The sequence below is a fragment of the Camelus ferus genome, chromosome 8 (assembly GCF_009834535.1).
Source record: "Camelus ferus isolate YT-003-E chromosome 8, BCGSAC_Cfer_1.0, whole genome shotgun sequence".
NCBI lineage: Eukaryota > Metazoa > Chordata > Mammalia > Artiodactyla > Camelidae > Camelus > Camelus ferus.
Window position 1 is genome coordinate 8,346,291 of NC_045703.1, and position 19,821 is coordinate 8,366,111.

At 35.7% G+C, this 19,821-nt stretch overlaps 1 protein-coding gene across 1 annotated transcript in view; it reads right to left on the reverse strand.

Annotated features, from left to right (window-relative positions):
• Window positions 1-19,821, reverse strand: part of RIMS1 (regulating synaptic membrane exocytosis 1) — a 448,078-nt gene that overhangs the window by 76,010 nt on the left and 352,247 nt on the right. The window contains 2 exon segments of the mRNA XM_032484440.1: window positions 5,895-6,061; window positions 11,700-11,812. Of these exon segments, the coding sequence (XP_032340331.1) occupies window positions 5,895-6,061; window positions 11,700-11,812 (280 nt within the window).

Genomic DNA, 19,821 nt, shown 5'->3' on the forward strand with positions numbered 1-19,821 from the left:
CCCCTATTTACAGCCCCCAACGCACCCCTTTTCCACAGAACGGGACTAGCAAGACTTCTCCTCCGTACAGAGGTCACTGGCCACTGCGAGGCATAAGATGTGCTTTCAGGATGTTCTGCGTCTAGAGCATCCCCGCATCTAGTTCTCACAGGCTCCGGGTGGACATTTCTGATGGGGCTTTTCAAGGCTGAGGGATTTATTTTAGAGAACTTTAAATTTGACTCAAGAGCTGAACATGTCCGCATCTAGTCTAGGTATCTCTCCTCATTTTAGTCCAGACATCACTAAATTTGAAGGCTGTTTTCTATAGTTTATATCATTTAAGGATGTAGGTGGTCTCCTAGTTTCATGGTAGATGAAATTTTTAGTCCCTTTCCTACCAAATTTTGGGTAGTTTACAGTTGGCAGTGAGAGAGGAATGAAAGCATCTGTTCTCTGTCATCTTCAGTCTCTGATCAGGAGCTTGATTTGGGACATAAAATCAATATGACTTGATGACTCATTTGAGCACAAATTCTCAGTGAGAGTGATGTGCTCCCAAAGGTGGTAACTGGTTCTTGGTGAAGATAAGAGGGGTGAGAAGATCCTAGGTAACACAGTGGTCGTGGTCCCCTAAGGGGCCACAGTGGATAAACAGATACAGGACACCTGTGTTATTAAAATGTCAGGTAGGGAGGGCTATAGGAAAAGAACATCCAAAAGTCTCCTTAGGGGCTTGATAACAATGAAAAGATTGAGGAGTAATGTGTTAGAAGGAGGCTTGAGGGATAGTTAAAAACTAGTGTGCCTTCCAGCTTTTTGATTTGGGAACCAGGTGGGTAATGGGGTAGAAAAAATATACTTACTCTGTTCAAATATTAAATAAGCCAACGTTTTGTTTATGTTTGTTCTAAGAATCATTTTAGGGATCTTAATGATTACAAATGATCAGTTAAAAATAGATATCCTTGTTTTTTAAATAAAATTTGTATTTTTAAAAAATTCCACATATAAGTAATATCATAAACAAACTATAGTTACCAAAGGGGAAAGGGGGGAAAGGATAAATTAGAAGTTTGGAATTAACGGATACAAACTACTGAATATAAAACAGATAAACAACAAGGACCTACTATATAGCACAGGGAAATGTATTCAATTTCTAGTAATAAGCTCTAATGGGAAAGAATTTGAAAAAGAATTTTATATATATGTATAACTGAAATACTTTACTGTACACCTGAAACTAACACTATAAATCAACTACACTCAAATAAAAAGTAAAATTAAAAAATATGTATATCATCATGTATTTCCAATCTGTTATAAATTCAACTAAGTATATATGTACACACACATATATTCAGTGAACACTGAAACATTAGAAAGTAATCTCTCATATCATGTCATCTGAACCATAAGAGAATATAAATGAGTCACAGGTGATAAAACCATATCATAAAACTGAAGACGGACACACACAAACGATTTCTTGTTATACCTGCAGTTTTAGTTTACAAAGGAACAAAGAAGACCATTAATTATTCTAGATGATTCAGATAACTTAGAAAACATTTCCACTAATTATAGGAAGCCAGCATATATGGTCTCTTGAGAATCTTTCAAGTTCTATGGGTCTATGGTTTCTTGATTCACTATATGGGACATGACGTATGTATTCAATTAGCAAGTGTTGATCAATATGGATTTGGCTATAGCGTTGATGCTTTAGGACGGCCTCTTTAAAATCAAGGTAATCATATTTTAAAATGAGTAAAGAAAGACAGCTCTACATGATGATTTTCTAAAAAAAAAAAAGCCTTTTAAATTTTTTACCATACTGTTTTAAATTTAACATATACCAAGCGTAGAATGAAGTCTGTTAACTACGTGCTGAAGCCATGAATTTGAAAATAAAATATATTCCTTTGGACAGACTGTTATTATACTATGTAAAGCTAACACGCTTAAAGCAATCACAAGTACTTCTTCTATTTCATACATCAAGCGCATGATTAAGACACAAAACGTGCTGTAGGAAAATGGACCAATAAGCCTGATAGAAACCAAACAGTTTGCAAGTTTTCTTTTTCTTTGAAATTAGAGCTTTTTCCTCACTGTATTATACCAAAGACTTGCAAACATAATACAAAAACTGTCGGCCAAATCAAGGTACTATCTGAATTCAGAATACTTAATAGCTAAAGAATTAGAACCCGATCTCATATTTTAATTTTTTTCCTGCACATCATAGCGCCAGAATTTACTGTGCCACATAGTTTGGTTTACAATATGCTTCTAAGGCAGCGATCTGTCCTCTTTACTTTTTTTAAAATAATATTTTTAATGAGTCTTCAGTGGATGAAACAACTACTTGTAAAACTGCTCTAGTGGAAGGATTAAGCGTGAGCCCTGCTCTCTAAGTCTTCTCTTAATCTTTTATTTCTTCTGTTTCAAATGTGTATGTGTGTACGCGGGAACATGCAGAGGTAGTAATGTTCGTTCGAACACCTGCAGTTGAGAGCATGACCTGAAAACCTTCACGCTAATGAAACTGAACTTCTCCAAACCAACGCTTACATTCATCCCGCTCATCATAAATCATAAAGCGAGGTGGAAAAATTAAGCATGAATAATAAAATCCAGATTTTGAAAGCTGTTGTGTCATACCCTATGGCGGCCATCTGCCTCTAAGACACGTTAGGGATAACTTTTAAAAGTTCAGAGTAACTCGAATATTCACATCTTGTAGGGAGAAACTGAGCTACAATCATATATCGAGGGCAATCTGACAGACTCATCACTTTTTCTCACTCACTCCTGTGGGGTGGAAGTGGTGGATATGGTTCTCATTTTCCAGATGAATACACACATAATAACGTTTCATATGTATTAAGAGTCATTTAAACCCACAGAGCGAGGGATCACATCCGTTTTGCTTTGCAGCATATAGTGGGTACCAAGTGTGGTCCCTCAATGTAATAGGTGCTCAATAAATGACTGGTGAATGAACGGATGAGTGAGTGAACCGTTAAACAGGAAAATAAATTAAGTTCTGCAGAAGCTGTGTACTTACTGCAGTTCTTTTACTGGTTAGTGATCGTATCAAAACAGAAATCAACACACACACACATACACCCCCCCCCCCAACAATGTCCTAATCCAGTCATCTGTCAATGGACATTTAGGTTGTTTCCATGTCTTGGCTATTGTAAATAGTGCTGCTGTGAACATTGGGGTGCATGTGTCTTTTTTAATTAGAGTTCCCTCTGGATATATGCCCAGGAATGGGATTGCTGCATCATATGGTAAGTCTATTCCTAGTTTTTTAAGGAATCTCCAACTATTTTACATAATGGCTACACCAAACTACATTCCTACCAACAGCGTAGGAGGGTTCTCTTTTCTCTACACCCTCCCCAGCATTTATCATTTGTGGACTCTTAAATGATGTCTGGTATGAGGTGATACCTCATTGTAGTTTTGCTTTGCATTTCTCTGATAATTAGCAATACTGAGCAATTTTTCATTGGCTATTTGTATGTCTTCATTGGAGAATTGGCTACCAATTATGAAATATAAATACATCTATTATCATACTGATCAGATTTTTCATCTTTTAACCATGAGTTTGAATAAACAGAATTTTAAAACTTAGGCAGGTGTTAGTTACTAAAAAAAAAGAAATAAGAAGCAGTCATATATTGAGAATAATCATTACTCACAGTTTTATGGGAATAGGGAACATTTAAGGCAGAAAAGCCTGTAACCCTCTGATGTCATTTTGTTCTTTTTTTTTTTTTTTTCCATTACAAACTCTCCTCAGAGGTTTTTACCACATGGTTGATAGTAGACATGGCATACCTCTCTGTGTGTGTGTGTGTGTGTGTGTGTGCGCGCGCGTGCGCCTGCCTATGAGGATATTCAGGGAGAAGAATGTACATAAACAGATAACTGGGCTCTGAATGTCAGAAGAAAGACTGGTCCCTTCCCATATCTCACTGCACCTTCTTTATTCCTCCTAAACGTTCTAAAAAATCAAATATGCACCACATATGAAGAATCCCGGACCTGAAGTACAGGACTACAGGAAATATGCCTCTTTATGTTAGTCTTGGGGGAAACTTACTTAGCCATTAGCTTTACTGCCTAAATCGATGTCATGCACTTACATAAAGATAACTCTCAGCTCAGATGTGATCGAAACTACAAAGAAGAGAAAGGGGAGCTGAAAACAGGGAAACGCCCAGAGAAAATGGATTTGTCATTAAGAAATTTATTTGTATCCTTTTCAGGTCTGCCCCCCTCCCCATCACCTTCAATTTCCCACAAAGTAACCCTGGCTCCAGTACACTCCCAGGTAGATTCTAGTCCCTTGTTGAGCTGCCTAAAAGTTTTCTGTTCTTTACTTTCTTCCTCAAAAATCATGTAGCCAAATTTTTCCTGACGATTAATTTTTGAAGAATCCATTTTCCTGAAACTTCAAGAGAAAATGACAATGGACCCATATATTGTTTTCACAGTTGGTTAGTAATATATGTTCAATTAAATCCATCATACTTTATAGCGTAGAACATAGACAAAATTGCTTTAAGCTTTATGGCTTTGTAACTATTAGTAAACTGTTTTCAGTAATTAAAAGCGAAAGGTCTTTGTTTAAACCCTATGTATCAATATTCTTGCTAAGTTGAATAGGTTTTGAAATAATATCTTAAAAATATTTCAGTAAAAAGGAATCAATTAGAATAATTTTTACCCCTTTATCCCAACAGCTTAATGTGGCTACATACTTAGGTCTTTTAATTCTTCCTTTAATTTTAGAGAACTTAATATTCTGATAGGACCAGATGCTGAGAACATTAGAAGTAGAGATAAAACATTTTTTTCTATTAATGTCTTTACCGATTGGACTTGCTCATGTAGAGTCTCAGAGAATGTCATTGTTAATTAACAGTAAGATAAGTGCTCTCAATCGGCTCCAACGTATGAGGTAGGTACAGAAAAACCCAGGAGATGGAACGCTCTAAGATACATTTTATTCTAAAACATCAAAATGTGCAATAATATTAGATTTCCAGATTATTAGAAAGATAATTATTCCTATTTTGAGCATTTTTATCTCTTGGATCTCTCATCAACCACAAAACTCCTTCAATGAAACCTCTATTTCTGAAAACTCATTAAGAACAAATATAAAATGCGCCCTGTCCATATTGAGTCTGCTTTGCTTAGGGCAGGATTGGATACCTGAGGTCTTTTCTCTTCAGCAGAATTATTTAAGCAAACTTCATGCAAATTTCTTATCACACACATAATGTAAAATAGAGATGTGTATTTTGTTATCATGTCCACCCGAAGGCAGACAAACTGCTTTGGGATTAAAGAAGAGACCAGCACAATGCGGCCCATGGGGAAACACAGCCGGCTTTCTGTTTGTTTGTTTTTTTTTTTTTGCAAATAAAATTCTATTGGAATACAACTATGCTCACTTGTCTGCAGTTTCTGTACCACAATGACATTGAAAAGTAGTTGGAACAGAGACTGTCCTGCATGGCCTGAAATGTTTACTACATGGCCCTTCACGGAGAGAGCTTTCTGACACTGGACTTTGTGGTCCACGGAACACTTTGTGGATTTAATCATCTTAGAAGAAACTCCTGTGACTGTGACTTGGAGCCATCTCCAGAATTATGACAACAGTTATAAATTATACCTGATAGTAGACGGTACCCAACAGTCTAGGCAATAACACACAATAGTTAGTAATTTCTCAACCCACACTAGTCCCAGTTATTTTAATGCAATGTTTTGCAGCTTGACCTGAACAGTAGTTTAGCAAGAATATTCAGGAAGCTAGGTGCATTTGCATCCCGCAGATGCAGGCCTGATTTGTACAAACAGCATTGCCCACTCACCTGATCCTACCCCGGGGGCGCTCAGACTGCTCAGACATGAAGCTTGTACTGCTGAGGCGGGAGGCACTGCTGGTTCGGGAAACGGCGGACACATCGCTGACATCACTATCTGATGACTTGGCAGAGACGTTATCACAGCTTCTGTACTGATCTTTATGAATGTTATACTAAAGATTAAAAACAAGAAAGCGTGAGCTCCATCATCAGATCATGGACCACAGAGACATACATGGCGAAGTTCACGACGGCTTTGCCCACGTCAAGTCAAAGTGCCCCTTCATAAAAACAGGGGTGGGACCTCCAATCATCCAAACACTAAATGCAGTCCATGATTTCCAATACAAAAATCCCACATCCTTTGAATGGTAAGAAGTGGCTTATAAGGACTGAAGTATAAAAGACTCAAAAATGTAAATGCTTAGGTGTAAAATCATTGAAGAAATTATTTACACAAGTGTCAAAACATCAAAATTGTATTATTTTTTTCTAGTATATCAATTTATTTTTTCTTGCTGTGGTTTTCATTATTGGCTACAAATTCTACTCATCTTCTACACTATCCATGGTACAGACTGCTTCCGTCTGCCTGTGCTTTCTGAGTCTTTCTAAAACGTATACTCAATTTCCCTACACACTTTCCCTACTCTAGACATCACACTTTTGAAATTTCATCCAAAAATATAACTCTCTACAAAAAAGGCTGATATTAAAGGCTGTGCCAGAGATAAGGACAGCAGTGGAAGAGAAGACTAGACTTTGACTTTCCATCATGGTGTAATTAGTCATTTTCAGATTTAACTATTCAACGAAGACTTGAAGTTAAAAAATGACTCAAAAAAAAAAAAAAAGATTCCACTAAGTGTTGAAAGCAAAAAAAATGGGATTCCTATTAAAATTTCAGTATACACTACCTCTTATATTTAAGTGTGTCTTTATAGTTTAATATTCATTGTCATCCATTACTAAATTAATACTAAAGATAAATGTCTTAGAAATCATTAGGTAAAAGATTACAACTTGCAAAGCTGTCAAAGCAGTTAATCCATTCTTCTTTTTACTGCACTCTCTTATTGCAATGTATGACACAGTGAATAGTTTTATATTATCTGTATTACTTTTATATGTGTTTTAGTCATAATAAATAGTAAGGTTATACTAGTGTATGCAATTTATAAATAACGAATATATAATTGATTTTCTATTGTTAGATACTGGAAGGTAAGATAATATAACTTCTTACATAAAAGAAAAGAACATATAACTAAAAGGAACACATGACCAAACACTGGGTATTTAAGTTTCATATCAAGCAATTTAATTTTGCACTTATGTGCTAAGGTGTGAAAATATCAAAAGTTTGTTAAATTTGTAGAAAAGCTCATCCATCTTCTGCCCTCCATGAGTTTTACTAAATCTAAAATAATCTAAATACTTTCTAAAATTTTGTATATGCAGTTGTCTTGATAAAGAATACTAAATGAAATGATGCTAAAATGTGGATCTGTATATACAAAAGGACTATAAGACAATAATGTTTTTTAAAAAAACTCCTAGAGGAAGGGTCATGTTTATTTCATAACCCTTCAAATGAGAATAGTTCAGGCTTAAGTCATTAAAATGTTAATTTTTCACCTCTCACGTGTATGTGTTGGGCAAAGAATTTCACAACAAGTGTGACAACAATTCCAAATTTATAGAATATCCATAGAATTATCTTTCCAAAGAATTTTTTCATAATTGTCTGATTTGTTTTTGAAAGGCATATATGCTAAATAATTCAAAAGGAAATCCATATTTGTTATTATGTTCAGAACTGAGCTATTTATATAACTTCAAGTCTGACCTAAAATTAATATTATTTAAGACAATGTATTCAAAGTAACGTGTTAATGGTTTCCCAACAAATTCTGTCATATCTGATAGCAGGATGCTGACTGAGAGGATTCATTTCAATCAGAACTGTTTTTTATTTACAGAATAGATGTAAAAATTTAATATGCACACATAGTGGAATGTGATTTTAATACTATTACTGGGGTACAAACTTAATTTCTATATTACTTATTTCTGAAACTAATTATGTAATTATCAGAATGTTTCCAAATACTGAAATGATAGCTTGACCATGAGAGACTGTGAATGAATTGGTTTCTAATACAATAAAAATTTACCCAGCTGTGGGAGATTTTTCTGGCATTGTACTGACCACCAGAACAAATGTTCTAATATTTGGCAAATAATAAGCAATGTAGACTACAGCATAAGGACATGTGGGTGTACATGGAACTATTTCCCCAACTGAAGAAATCCCCCTTTTCTATCTCTTCCTCTCTCTCTCTTTTTCTGTAATGGAGGTGCTGGGGATTGAACCCAGGACCTCGTGTGTGCTAAGCATGTGCTCTGCCACTGAGCTATACCTACCCCTCTCTTTCTCACATTTTTTGTATATAAATTTTACTATTCCAGCAAAGTGCTAAAACAAGAGATTTTAAAAGATTATATGTCATATTAAAATTTCTTATATTGGGGTAAAGAAAAATCCATCATTCAGACACAGGGTCACGGTTTTGTTCACACTGGCTATTTGAAGAAAAGTGAAAGGCTTTTACATTCACTTTTTACTACGATATCTACTTATTTTCAAAATCTGCTAAAAGTTTGAATTAATCACATTGACTTTTCCTCAAGCATGATTTGTCAAATTTCCTACTTAGCGATGAAGTATTTTAAAGGAAACCCATTAATTATACTTTGAGAAATGTAACATCCTCAGGAGAAAGTTACACTGACCACAGAGCAGAGAAACAAGTCATTGGTGTGAGAGGAGGTTCTAACAGTAGGGCTGCTATTTTTGTAAGTAATGAACATTCAGTGGCTTCCGATGGAACCCATTGCATCAACCTTGCTTGCTGTTCCTGGGTTATGGGAACATAAGAACTCTTTAGAATGTGAGAGCCTGCATGCAAATTCACCCTCCAACTCTGAATGTCACTCCATCACCAAGGCATGTGACTCTGTCTAACATCAATGGGAAAATTGCACAGTGTCACATTTCCAGAATACGGAAGCAGATTTGTGTTTTATCAAAATCCAAGTTAGTGCTAATTCCTTACTCAGGATGGAGTTAGGTTCATTTAATACTTTAAAGGAGATGCCAGGTTTGAAACATCTTAGGAATTATACTAGATGTGTCTGGTCATGCTTTGCACTGAAGACAACCGAGTTCTGTTGGTGTTTGGTAATAAATATTCTGAAAACAGTCAACTATTTCTAACTTGGCAGAATTTCAACTAAGGTGCATTGCTTCATTGAAAATGGCAAACGGATTAGAACGCTAGAAGCGAGTCAGTAAAGGAATAAAGTTCAAAATTTAATGTATATTAAATTTATGAAGATACTGGTTCTCAACCATGCAAATAAAAATGAATCTTTGTAGAGTAAATCCAAAACAGGATGAGGTAAAAGGATAAAAATTGAGAAAAAAATGAGAGAGGTTTAACTGAAACTGTTAGTGGAAACTATTTAAAATTTTTATTATAAGCATTAAGCTATAATGTGAATATTAGAATTGTGGAGAATATTTACCTTTTACTTAACATGTAAAGTTAAAAATAAGCTAATTATCTGCTATTTTATCTTATGTATTTTTTCCTGTCCTATATTCTTAGAAGTTTTTAAAGATACCATATCTTTGATCTCACACTTATTAATATAATTTATAATAATTTTACTTATGTCATATAGTGGTGTCAGTTTATACCATAAGAGCAACAGTAATGTATCTGAAAGTAATGAGTTTTTAATATTAAAATGCAATGTGAGAGAAAAAGAAAAAGGATGCCTGTGCAGAGGAGGAGAAATGATATAATATAGAATATGGTAATTTAACTGCGTGCAAATTAAAAGCTGTAGAAGAACCTCTGTGTCAAACTGGAGTCATGTGTACATTTCAGTGACGTCAGAAGCAGAACAAAGGGGAACCTACGTTCCAGATCTGGTGTCCCTGGGCCACCCTGAACAGAAAGGCTTTGCTAAGTTCAGTAGATCACCTCCTTTCTTCTGGAGGAGCCTCAGTCTTCATAAGTTTGGTAAATCAGAGAGCTGGAATAGAAGATCACTTCAAGGTATTTTCAAGTTCTAAATTTCTATCCATCAGAGAATTTGGAATCTCCCAACCAAGCTAAATCCACTTTTGATTTGTTATGAAAATGTGTGAGTGGTGGTTTAGACTGCTAGGTAGGGCACTTCATTTTGTAGTTTTTTTGATCAATGGATTTAATGATTAGAGTCCTAGTTCAGAAAGGCTATCGGTATTTCACCCTGATTCTTCATTGACCTCTTTCTTGTTTCCTATGCTGGCACTAACTCTCCCTGCTGCTCCATGCCACCTCATCCTTTGACATGATGCTAAGAAATCGAAAAGGCATTTTCAGCTTTAATGAAGCATTCCCGTTTTACAGAACCTTTCCAAAATAACTACATGCAACAGCACAGGAAGAAAACCTAACTTACCCTGCTTCCTAATTCTTACTGCATTTGTGGGAAAAGGAAACAAAAAAATGATAATGATGTCCATCAAGAAGACAGACAAACAGCTGACTCAGTGATAATACAGTAAAGAACAAACCACAGAAAAACTACATGGGGCTGGAACCAGCAACTCTGTGGGACATCAAGATATTTTGCTTACTGACTCTTTTTTTTTCTTTACTGACTTTACTTTTTAACACGTTTCAGACTTCTAGAGAGTTTGGCCTCACTCAGTCTCAGCGACCCCTGGCTTTGGCCAGTTTGAAACCCTTCTGCAGGGGTTGTATCTAACCTAAGACGTAAAATGACAGACTGTTCAACACACATGACTCTATGGTGGTCTGGTGACAAATCAAATTTCATAATCACTCCTTTTTTTTTTGGTATAAATCTCTGAATATCTGACTATATAACGAACAACCTCCAACATTTAAAAATAAGGTTTTCCAGGTTCATGTAACAAGCTAATAGTACTGACGTAGTATAATTTTTATTTAATTTTGAATTTCTAAAAGATCATTATTCCCCAAAGGGCTCTTGACATCAAATTATAACACAGCTTGTCCCATAGTGGCTGTTGCCCCTTTTGTGGTATTTGAAAAAAAAAAAAAGATTTTTAAATAAACCAGATAATATATTTAAAATTGCTTTACAAAGTATAAAATTCTATGTGTATTTTAATTAAAATTATCAGATGCTAGTTAGCAGTTTATTAACTCCTTATTGCATCCTTACAAAGCAATATTGAAATATAAATTAAATGTTTATTGCTCCTTGAAATGGTGTGGATTTCAGTTTCAAAGAGTTTGAAATGAGTTACTTTTCTTACTAAAGACAGATCGATAAGAAATCTCACATCACATAATTTCTGTCCTTCACTAACAAATATCAATAGAAATATCAACCTCAAATAGTATTTAAGACTATACATCTATATCTTAATATTTTAACTACAATATTCAACAATATTCAAGCAATAAAACGGCTTGATGTACCTTGCTTATTTGTGTGAATGTGACTACTGACAATCCATCACTGACTTTAATACCAAGTATTTTCATCTTGTTTTCAGAAAAACATTTAATCTAAGTTAATGAATCCTATTTTAGTAAAGCCATGTCGTGTGAAAACACCACGAGGAGAGAGGGTACGATGCAGGACCGCCACGGTGAGTGACAGCTGCTCTCGGACTCCTCGGTGCTCACCTGTCCTGCCTGCTACGCACAGTGTAATTTTTCAGTAGGGAAACTACGAGTTGGATATGGCTGGGTTTACCTTGGAATATTGATCGCGATCAAGTTCTTGACTAGAACCAGACCCTGTTGTCTGCTTAAATCGATGCACTTTCATTTTCATCTGTCTTGTTCGTTCCTCCACTACTAAGCTTGCTGCAAAAACACACAATGGAAGTCTATTAAAACACAGGAAGCAGCTTCGAGGAACCGAATGGCTTAAGATTTCAATGCTTTTGATATGACTTCAAGGAAATGAAATTTAGCAATAACGTGATTCATAAACAAAAGGCAGGATGTACCATGTGAGCCACTCTGGCTCTAAAGATGAACATGACTCAGATCACACAGAACGGGGAGCACAGGTGTTAGTAACAAAAGCAAGGGAGCCTAGTCCTTCATCTGACAGGAAATGATTTCCACCCCGTTCATAAACGACTACGTGGAACAAAATTTAATTGTGAAAATAGGCCTTCTGTTTAATCAACTGGTTGTTGCACGGACATATATAGAGAAAACAAGTCTGCAGACTGAGCACATCGCACATGTATGCACACATTTACATGCACTGCACACCGCTTAACATCCTTTGTCACAGAAGTCACCCCAAAACTGTTTTAACTGGAGAGTGTCTGCTTTTCTGAGGCCTTCTTACGAAATCGTTCATATCTACCAGCAGCTTTTCATGGGTATTTGCCAATCTTAAAAAAGGGACTCCCTGAGAGAAAAGATTAGTTTTCTATTTTTGACAGCTATGCCTGTGACCACATAGATGAAATTCATAGTTTTTGAAACCGTGGTATTGAATGTTAGCTCTTTAATTTAGAATATGTAAAGAAGTGTATTCCACTGAAGCCTTTATCAAGCTCCCAAGCAGCAGGTGTGAGTGTTGGGATGGGAAGAATCACAGCCTTCCATCGAGGATGAGTTCTTTTAAGCCAGAATCCATCCCAAACCGCTTAGTTTTTACAGATGAAGAGCTAAGAATCAGTCGTGCACATATACCTGTGGTGTAGGAGGCCTCTGTTTATTTTTCACAATGTACCTTTTGCCAATTTCAGACTCTTCAATCTCTCCAACAAGAGCTACGATTTTTAAGGTGTATACATACACATAAACATGACCAGAGCCACAGTGCTTGTGATTAATGTATTAGGACATCTGCCGAAAGGCCCCATCATTTAAAGGATGATGGAAACCCTGATAGATCTGATTGACTTGGCTGCTGATTTCATCTCTTACAAGGAGTTTATAAAGATCCTTGCTGGCAATTTTTTTCCATTGCAATGAATAAACATGGCCTGTGATTTCTGATAAAAGGACACTGACATCCATTGTAAGAATTAAGTAAATCTGTAGCTTTTTTGGTGTGTTCAAATACAGACTAATAGCCCACGAGATAAATACATGGTTTGCAATATGTGGGTAAATGTTTTAATCATACTTTTAAGGCCAAATTACTAGATGTTTAGCTTTGTTTAAATTCAGTAAATTAGATAGACAATTTCAACTTCTAATGTCACAGTTATGGGAATTAAGCAATGATGCACACTTGCTTTGAAAATACTGACTTCAGGGATAGTAAACGAGGACTTATGATGAATGAATTGTTCAATAGAGATCTTGAGAAAAGCAGCTCAGAAATGCATTAATTACTTGACAATATATAAGGAGTCATAATAAGTATTATAAAGCAAAATGCTACTAGAGAGCAGCTGGGAATTGAGGCAAAGCTATTGAAAAATGTGAGTTATATTTACAGAAAGCAATATACCAAGTGGGAAAACGTACACAGATCTGTTCTCTGCCCTCTGCCTGTGACGTGGGGCCTCTGGGCACTTGCTTGGCGGTTCGCTCGGGGCTGTGAGAAAGCCCAAAGGACTCTAAACAGCGGCATTCTACAGCTAAAGATTTAAGCAATTCCAAGTCATCTCCACTTGCGATAAAAGTGAATTTAAATGATGTTAGCTTAATATTCTCAGCAAGACATTAATTTCATTTTAAGAAAATCTTGACACTGATTAGCCCATAGTTTTGTGACCTTCACCTTTGGTATCATGTCATTCTCAAGAAGGACCGTTACTGAACACTGAAAAGACGATTTCCCAAGAGCTACAGCCTGAAGTGGTCTGACACAGTCCTGGCGACTTAACCTCGCCAGGATTAGCACGTCACTTCCTTAAATAGGGTTACTTAGCTTATGATATGGCTGAACTTAACTCTGTATTTTGCAAAAGTCAAAACTAAATATTAAGAAGGCAGTGGTTGTCTAACTAAAATGTATCCTAAAATGGTTTTAAATGATTTCACTTTGACCTCCCCAAAATGACTAATATACTATCCTTATCCTTGAACATGTGCAAGTTACTATCATGTAAGCTGTCAAAGAAAGAAAATCTCCAAAATTTGTTTCTTTGCAAAATCATGAGTAGACTTCCTTGACTCCCCAGCAAAAACGCAGTTTCTCTGTTATATCCTCATCTCTTGGTCTCAGATTCCAAGATGCAAAATGCAAACAGCTTATCATTGACTTACTCATATTAAAAGGTCAGATAATTACATATAATTCACATTAAAAAACACAATGTCTCATTATTTCCTGATGATGTGTACATTAGTGTGTATTCTAAGAAGAATTGTTTATACAAGTTGTCATGTTTCAGTACTTTTTTTTCATTAACATCAATGAAGAAGCTTTAGTGTGAATTTGAAAGTTCTTTAACTTTTCTACAGATTTTGTTTACTCTGCATTTTATTTTTCAACTGTAGATTGTGGAATAAAATGGCATTATTTCTGGATTATTGGTGTGTCAATCTAAATAGGAAGAAATATTTATGAGCTGAAATAGAAAATTTATCACAAATTTGAACTGGAAGACATGATTATTAATGTACATTTTTTATATGGAGAAAAATAGATAGTAATGATTAAAACTGAATTGAATCTTTGGAATATGATTATCTGACGAGTATCTCACTTTAAGTAAAATTAACCACAGTCCAGAGAGCTCAAATTTCTCACTTTGAAAAGGATGGTTGCTGATCATCATTTAAAAATTTTATATTACTAATTTTAATGCCAGCAGCAAAATTAAATTATGAAATAAAATATTTTCAAATTCTCCCACAAATCCTAGCATTAAATTCACGTATTAGGAGCATTCTGAATGCTGGGAGCATTGTAAACTAACAAAATCATTAAAGCATCCGTTACTATTCTTTTATAAAAAGATTGTAAGAGTTGGAGGACTTTTTTAAAAAATTTCAAAACTGCCACATACTAGAAAGTGAAATAACCCCTCCCACTTTTTATAACAAATATAATTATCATGCAATTTCTTTTAGTCTCTTATTGAAAATGTACTTTCCATATAAAATTTTCTAAAGATAAGGATGTTCACTGTAGAGGGTATTTCGGCTAACACTGCCGACAGCCTGATAGTAACAGGAACGATTCACTTTCCCTACCCCCCAAGGTGAGATTAACATTGTATTTTTATACAAAACTTTTGTTTTTAAGATGGAATTTTTCACTATGCTTTCCACAAGCTGAACGGTGTGTCTAATGTTGAATAAACTGTGCTTTTTAAAAGGCAGATATTAATTTACCTAAAAGATATTTATTGAATTTTATCCATTTTTTTTTAGATCAACTTTACATCCACTGTGATTTTTAAACTCTGTCGTTTTAATCCAATGAATGTACATATGTCAAATATCAACTCAGCAATTACAATTAAGCAAATTATAATTAAGAAAGTACAAAACTAGAACTTTTTTTTAGGGGTTAAGTTAAAATAATACTTATGAGATCATTTCTTCTCTTCTAAACTGGTATACTCAAGGTGAGAAAAATAAATACAACTTTAAAAGTAATTTATTACTTCTGATGGAAAGTATTCGGTATTATTAAAAACAAAGATAGACTGAAATAATTAGTTCTTTTTTCATGTCCCATGTCTTGCTGTGAACTCAACCTTATACTATGAATGATCTTTGGTGAAATTGCGAAGAAGCTGAAATCATTTGCAAATATTGTATTTATGCTTATATGCATTTTCCTAGATCTGTCCCTTTCATATAATTATTAGGGAGGCCTGTGACTTAAAAAAAGGCTTAAGATTCCTTAATAAATCTCCCCTAACCCATCACTAAAAAATTTCTACAGTATCACCTCATCCAAAGAGAAATGTGATTTTCTGGGAAACTCCTTGGACCTAGCAGACATTTGTGACTTGCTTTAAAATATTGTAAATATTATGGTTCTGTGTCATTTAAGATAAATGTAATTTAAACATTACATTCTCATAAGTATATTTTAAATATTATTCATGAATTTACAATTACCTAAATACAAATTTGCTCTGATCTTCAAATTCCTTAAATCTTTCACATTTCTCCCTATGCCTCTAGAAATTAACATGAATTCGAAATTTCAAAGGTTTGTGTTAATAGGCAAAAAAGATAATCTATGTAACCTATTGGTAAACCTGTATTTTCAAGTATTCTAGGTGAAATATGAGTGTGGAAGAGAATAGAAATAATGAAAATTTCTATATTATTAGATGTATTAAAGTAAAAAGGTTACGAATATTTTATTCTATAGCAAGATCAGCTGGTGCCTGTGTCAAAGGTGAAACCTGATAACGTTTGGACAGGATAACAGCGTGTCGTGCTACCTACAAAGCGCTGCCACACTTTAATGCCTCTGCTTCCTGGCTGTTTAGTAACAGAAGGAGAGTGGGGTGAGAGTGGGGCCCCCATCCTCGCTCCAGGCTCCAGTGCACGTCTCAGAAAGAGTGATGGCGAATGACCACACATCTGGAAGTTGTCGAGTAGAATTAAATACATGAACGAAACACCTACGATGCCTTAGTTGTTGACAACACTGAAAAAAAAAAAATCCCTTCTCTGAAGCTTTTTTTTTTTAAAAAAGATCACTAACAGTGGGAACTCAAATACTAGAAATAATACAGTATGAAACATTAAAGAAGATATGAAGATTAAAAAGTATAAAAGATAAAAAAAATTAGCGGACTGAATCTGTAACCCTTAGTAGCCATACGCACACACAGCCTGAAGAGAAAGGAAGATGCTTTTATATTTGAAAATTCAAAAATGCAATAGTGGTCTCTAGTCACAGGGTGTTTTTTTTTTTTTGTTGTTGTTGTTTTTTTTTTTTGGCTTTGGAGGAATACAAATTGTTAGGCTGTATGAACGTTCTCCGTAACACCTGGAAGCAACGTGGTAAAGTGGTGAGAACCCAGGTCCGGGGAAGAGCAGGCTTAGATCACACTCTCTGACCCGTCACGGCTCCTCAGTTCCTCAGTGTGGCCTCGACCAGTCCCCATCCTTCTCTCCACTACGAAACCTTTATTTGTGAAATGCAGAGGTTGCTAGAGTGACTGCCAGCTGTTGTATTCTATGACTCCACGTTATTTCAAACAGGGCATTGGTATTTTCCTTCATATTTCCAAAAAAAAAAAAAAAAAAAAACTGGAAAACTACAATGACTTTCTCTCTGCTCTTTTCCCTAAGTTCCAGTACTTTTTAAATTTGCCAATTTACCAAAACTATAGATGTTAAGGGTGTTGACTGAAATAAAGTCACACAACGTGAGAGTTGTGGGTTAAGTTATCTTGGCGGCAAAATGAAAGCTGAGAAACTCTTCTATAGAGGCAAAGGGAAAACTCAGTGTCATACAGGATTTCAGTGAAGGGGGCACATGCAGTCAAGCACACACTCAGGCAGAGGGTGCTGCTGGTCACGAGGAGCAGATGTCACCGTCAACGATTTTCGTACTTTTCTAGATATGAGGAGATGTGAGACTTTGGGTCATAAAATCTTCTCCTGAAAATACCTAACTGTCTGAAGGCCTGTTCAGCCAGTTTTCCCAGAGCACGGAGTGCCTCACTCCTGACCTCCATCCAGAACTCCTCTCACGGAGTGTCGGAGGTCAGTGGTGGCAGCGGCTCGTGATTGAATCCAAGCAGAGTTAGGTGGCGAATGCCAACCTGATCTGATCCTTGGAGAGGCAGGTGGCATGTGCCAGTTTTTAGTTGGCAAGGGGAAAAAATTTACTGGTTATATTTTACTTTGTTACTTTCTATCTTTTTTTCCATCATTTTTTCCCAGTTAAAAGATAATGTATTTCTTGCATGTTAATCCTTAGTTTTGGGGTCATGTAAGTGTAGTAAGTGACTTTGATATAATACTTATACACCCCCTTCTCTCCCCCTACATATACAGTATACATACATAAAGATTAAATGTGTAAAAAATTTTGATGATAACAGAAATGCCCAAGTTCCGGGTCATTTTCCGAGAATAAAATTCATTTCGACTTGCAAGGGTAGAAATGTGCCAAACTGTTGCCCTTGGGACCTTGTATGATTCTCTTGGATGTGAAGGATTATGTTCAATAACATAAACAACAAAATAAAAGGTAACACCTATCCAGCATGAGAAACATAAAACACAAGTAAATAACACATGTTAATTGAAAAATAAAAAACCACATTGCCTTGAAGGACTTTTAAAGAAAATAACCTGTGCTTTGGTACTGAGGATTGAGACAGAAAACTGACACAGGGGAAGTAGGTGACTTGCACGTCTAACCACTCAGATCTTGCTGCAGCCAAAACCACAAGGTGGTCTCGTTTTAGCATGCGGATTTTCAATCGACTGTCCAAAACAAAGCTCAGGATTCTCAACCCCAGATATGACTTTCAGCGTCAAAACTGCCAAGTCCCAGAGGAACACTGAAAATATCAATCAGCTACTTGACAGATAAGAAAGTCAGGCTCTTTATGGAAGCATCTGTCACTTTATCTTGCCCTTTTGTGTTGCGTGGGGTTAAACAGCATTTTGACCTTAAATGTACCTCTGTTGTGAGAGGGGGCACTGTCTTCCTTACGGAGGCCCTTCTTAGAGTACAGTCTTCATGAAGTGCAGCCCTTCGAAATAAGGCTTCTCCGGGGGAATAACAGAACCACTCCCTGAGGGGTCATGTGGTTTATCCCAAGTGATCGCTAATCTGTTTACCCATAATTTTTGGTTTACACATCAGTTACAATGATGGCAACAGAATCTATCTTGTAAGCCTTGATGAGGCATAACTACTAAATTCAATGTCTCTTCCCTTTTTTCTGTAAAAAGTGTTTACAGATTTTAAAATCTGCAAAAAAAAATTACAATATTTAGGGGAAATCTACAGCTTTAGAGGAAGAAAGAAATCAGGGCCTATCCATGGCTAGATGTCTGTCTGCCTTCTGTCTTCTGCATCTCCCCAGAGACGCCAGGGAGAGAGGGGTGATGACGGACTCCGTCAACTGGGGCATTTCCAGCAAGGTGACCCTTGGTTGATTGAAGTGTTAAACACTCTGACGTTTTAGAAGTCTTAATACTATTATAAATAACCACATTGGAATCAGCAGAATGTAAAAACAGGGTCAAAACCAAGGGTTTGGAACTGCTTTATATGGGCCACTTCACTCACTACATCCCTAAAGTTTAAAGAGAAGGCTAGAATGACAACTATATTCGCGGGTTTGTGGTAAAAAGAGAAATGGACAAGCTAGCCCCTTTTTACCAGTGGCGCTCTAAATATTTGTGACTAAACATTCATGAATATTCATAGTAAGTGTTCAGAAACAGCAAAGCCCTAGAAGATGAAGAAATTTGAACTTTCGAAATCAACCTACAGTAACAGCAAATGAATCACCTGGTTAAGATGCATCTAGTCAATATGCATCTAAGAAAAATGTACATAAAACTGAAACCCTTTTCTACTTAATGACAGGTAAAACAATGCTGCTTCCGAAGAACACACAAATTAGTTTACTGCTTTTGGCATAGTCTAGTTTCATAATTTTTTCCTATGATGTGTTTCACAACCGTAATATACTATTAAAATAAGTGTGCAACTGTCTAAACAATAACTAATATTTAACAGAAAATCATTAAAATAACATTTTCACTTTTTTATATGAATTACATCTAATAATTAAGGTGAGTGCTAATAGTTTCATAAAAATCAGATTTTGTGTGACTTTGCAATCAAATTGCTCTTGTCAACATTTAAAAAGGAAAGCACAGGTCATTTATTTGAGCATTTTTAAACAGAAACTTAAAATACAGTTGACTAGAGATACTCCTTAAATAGC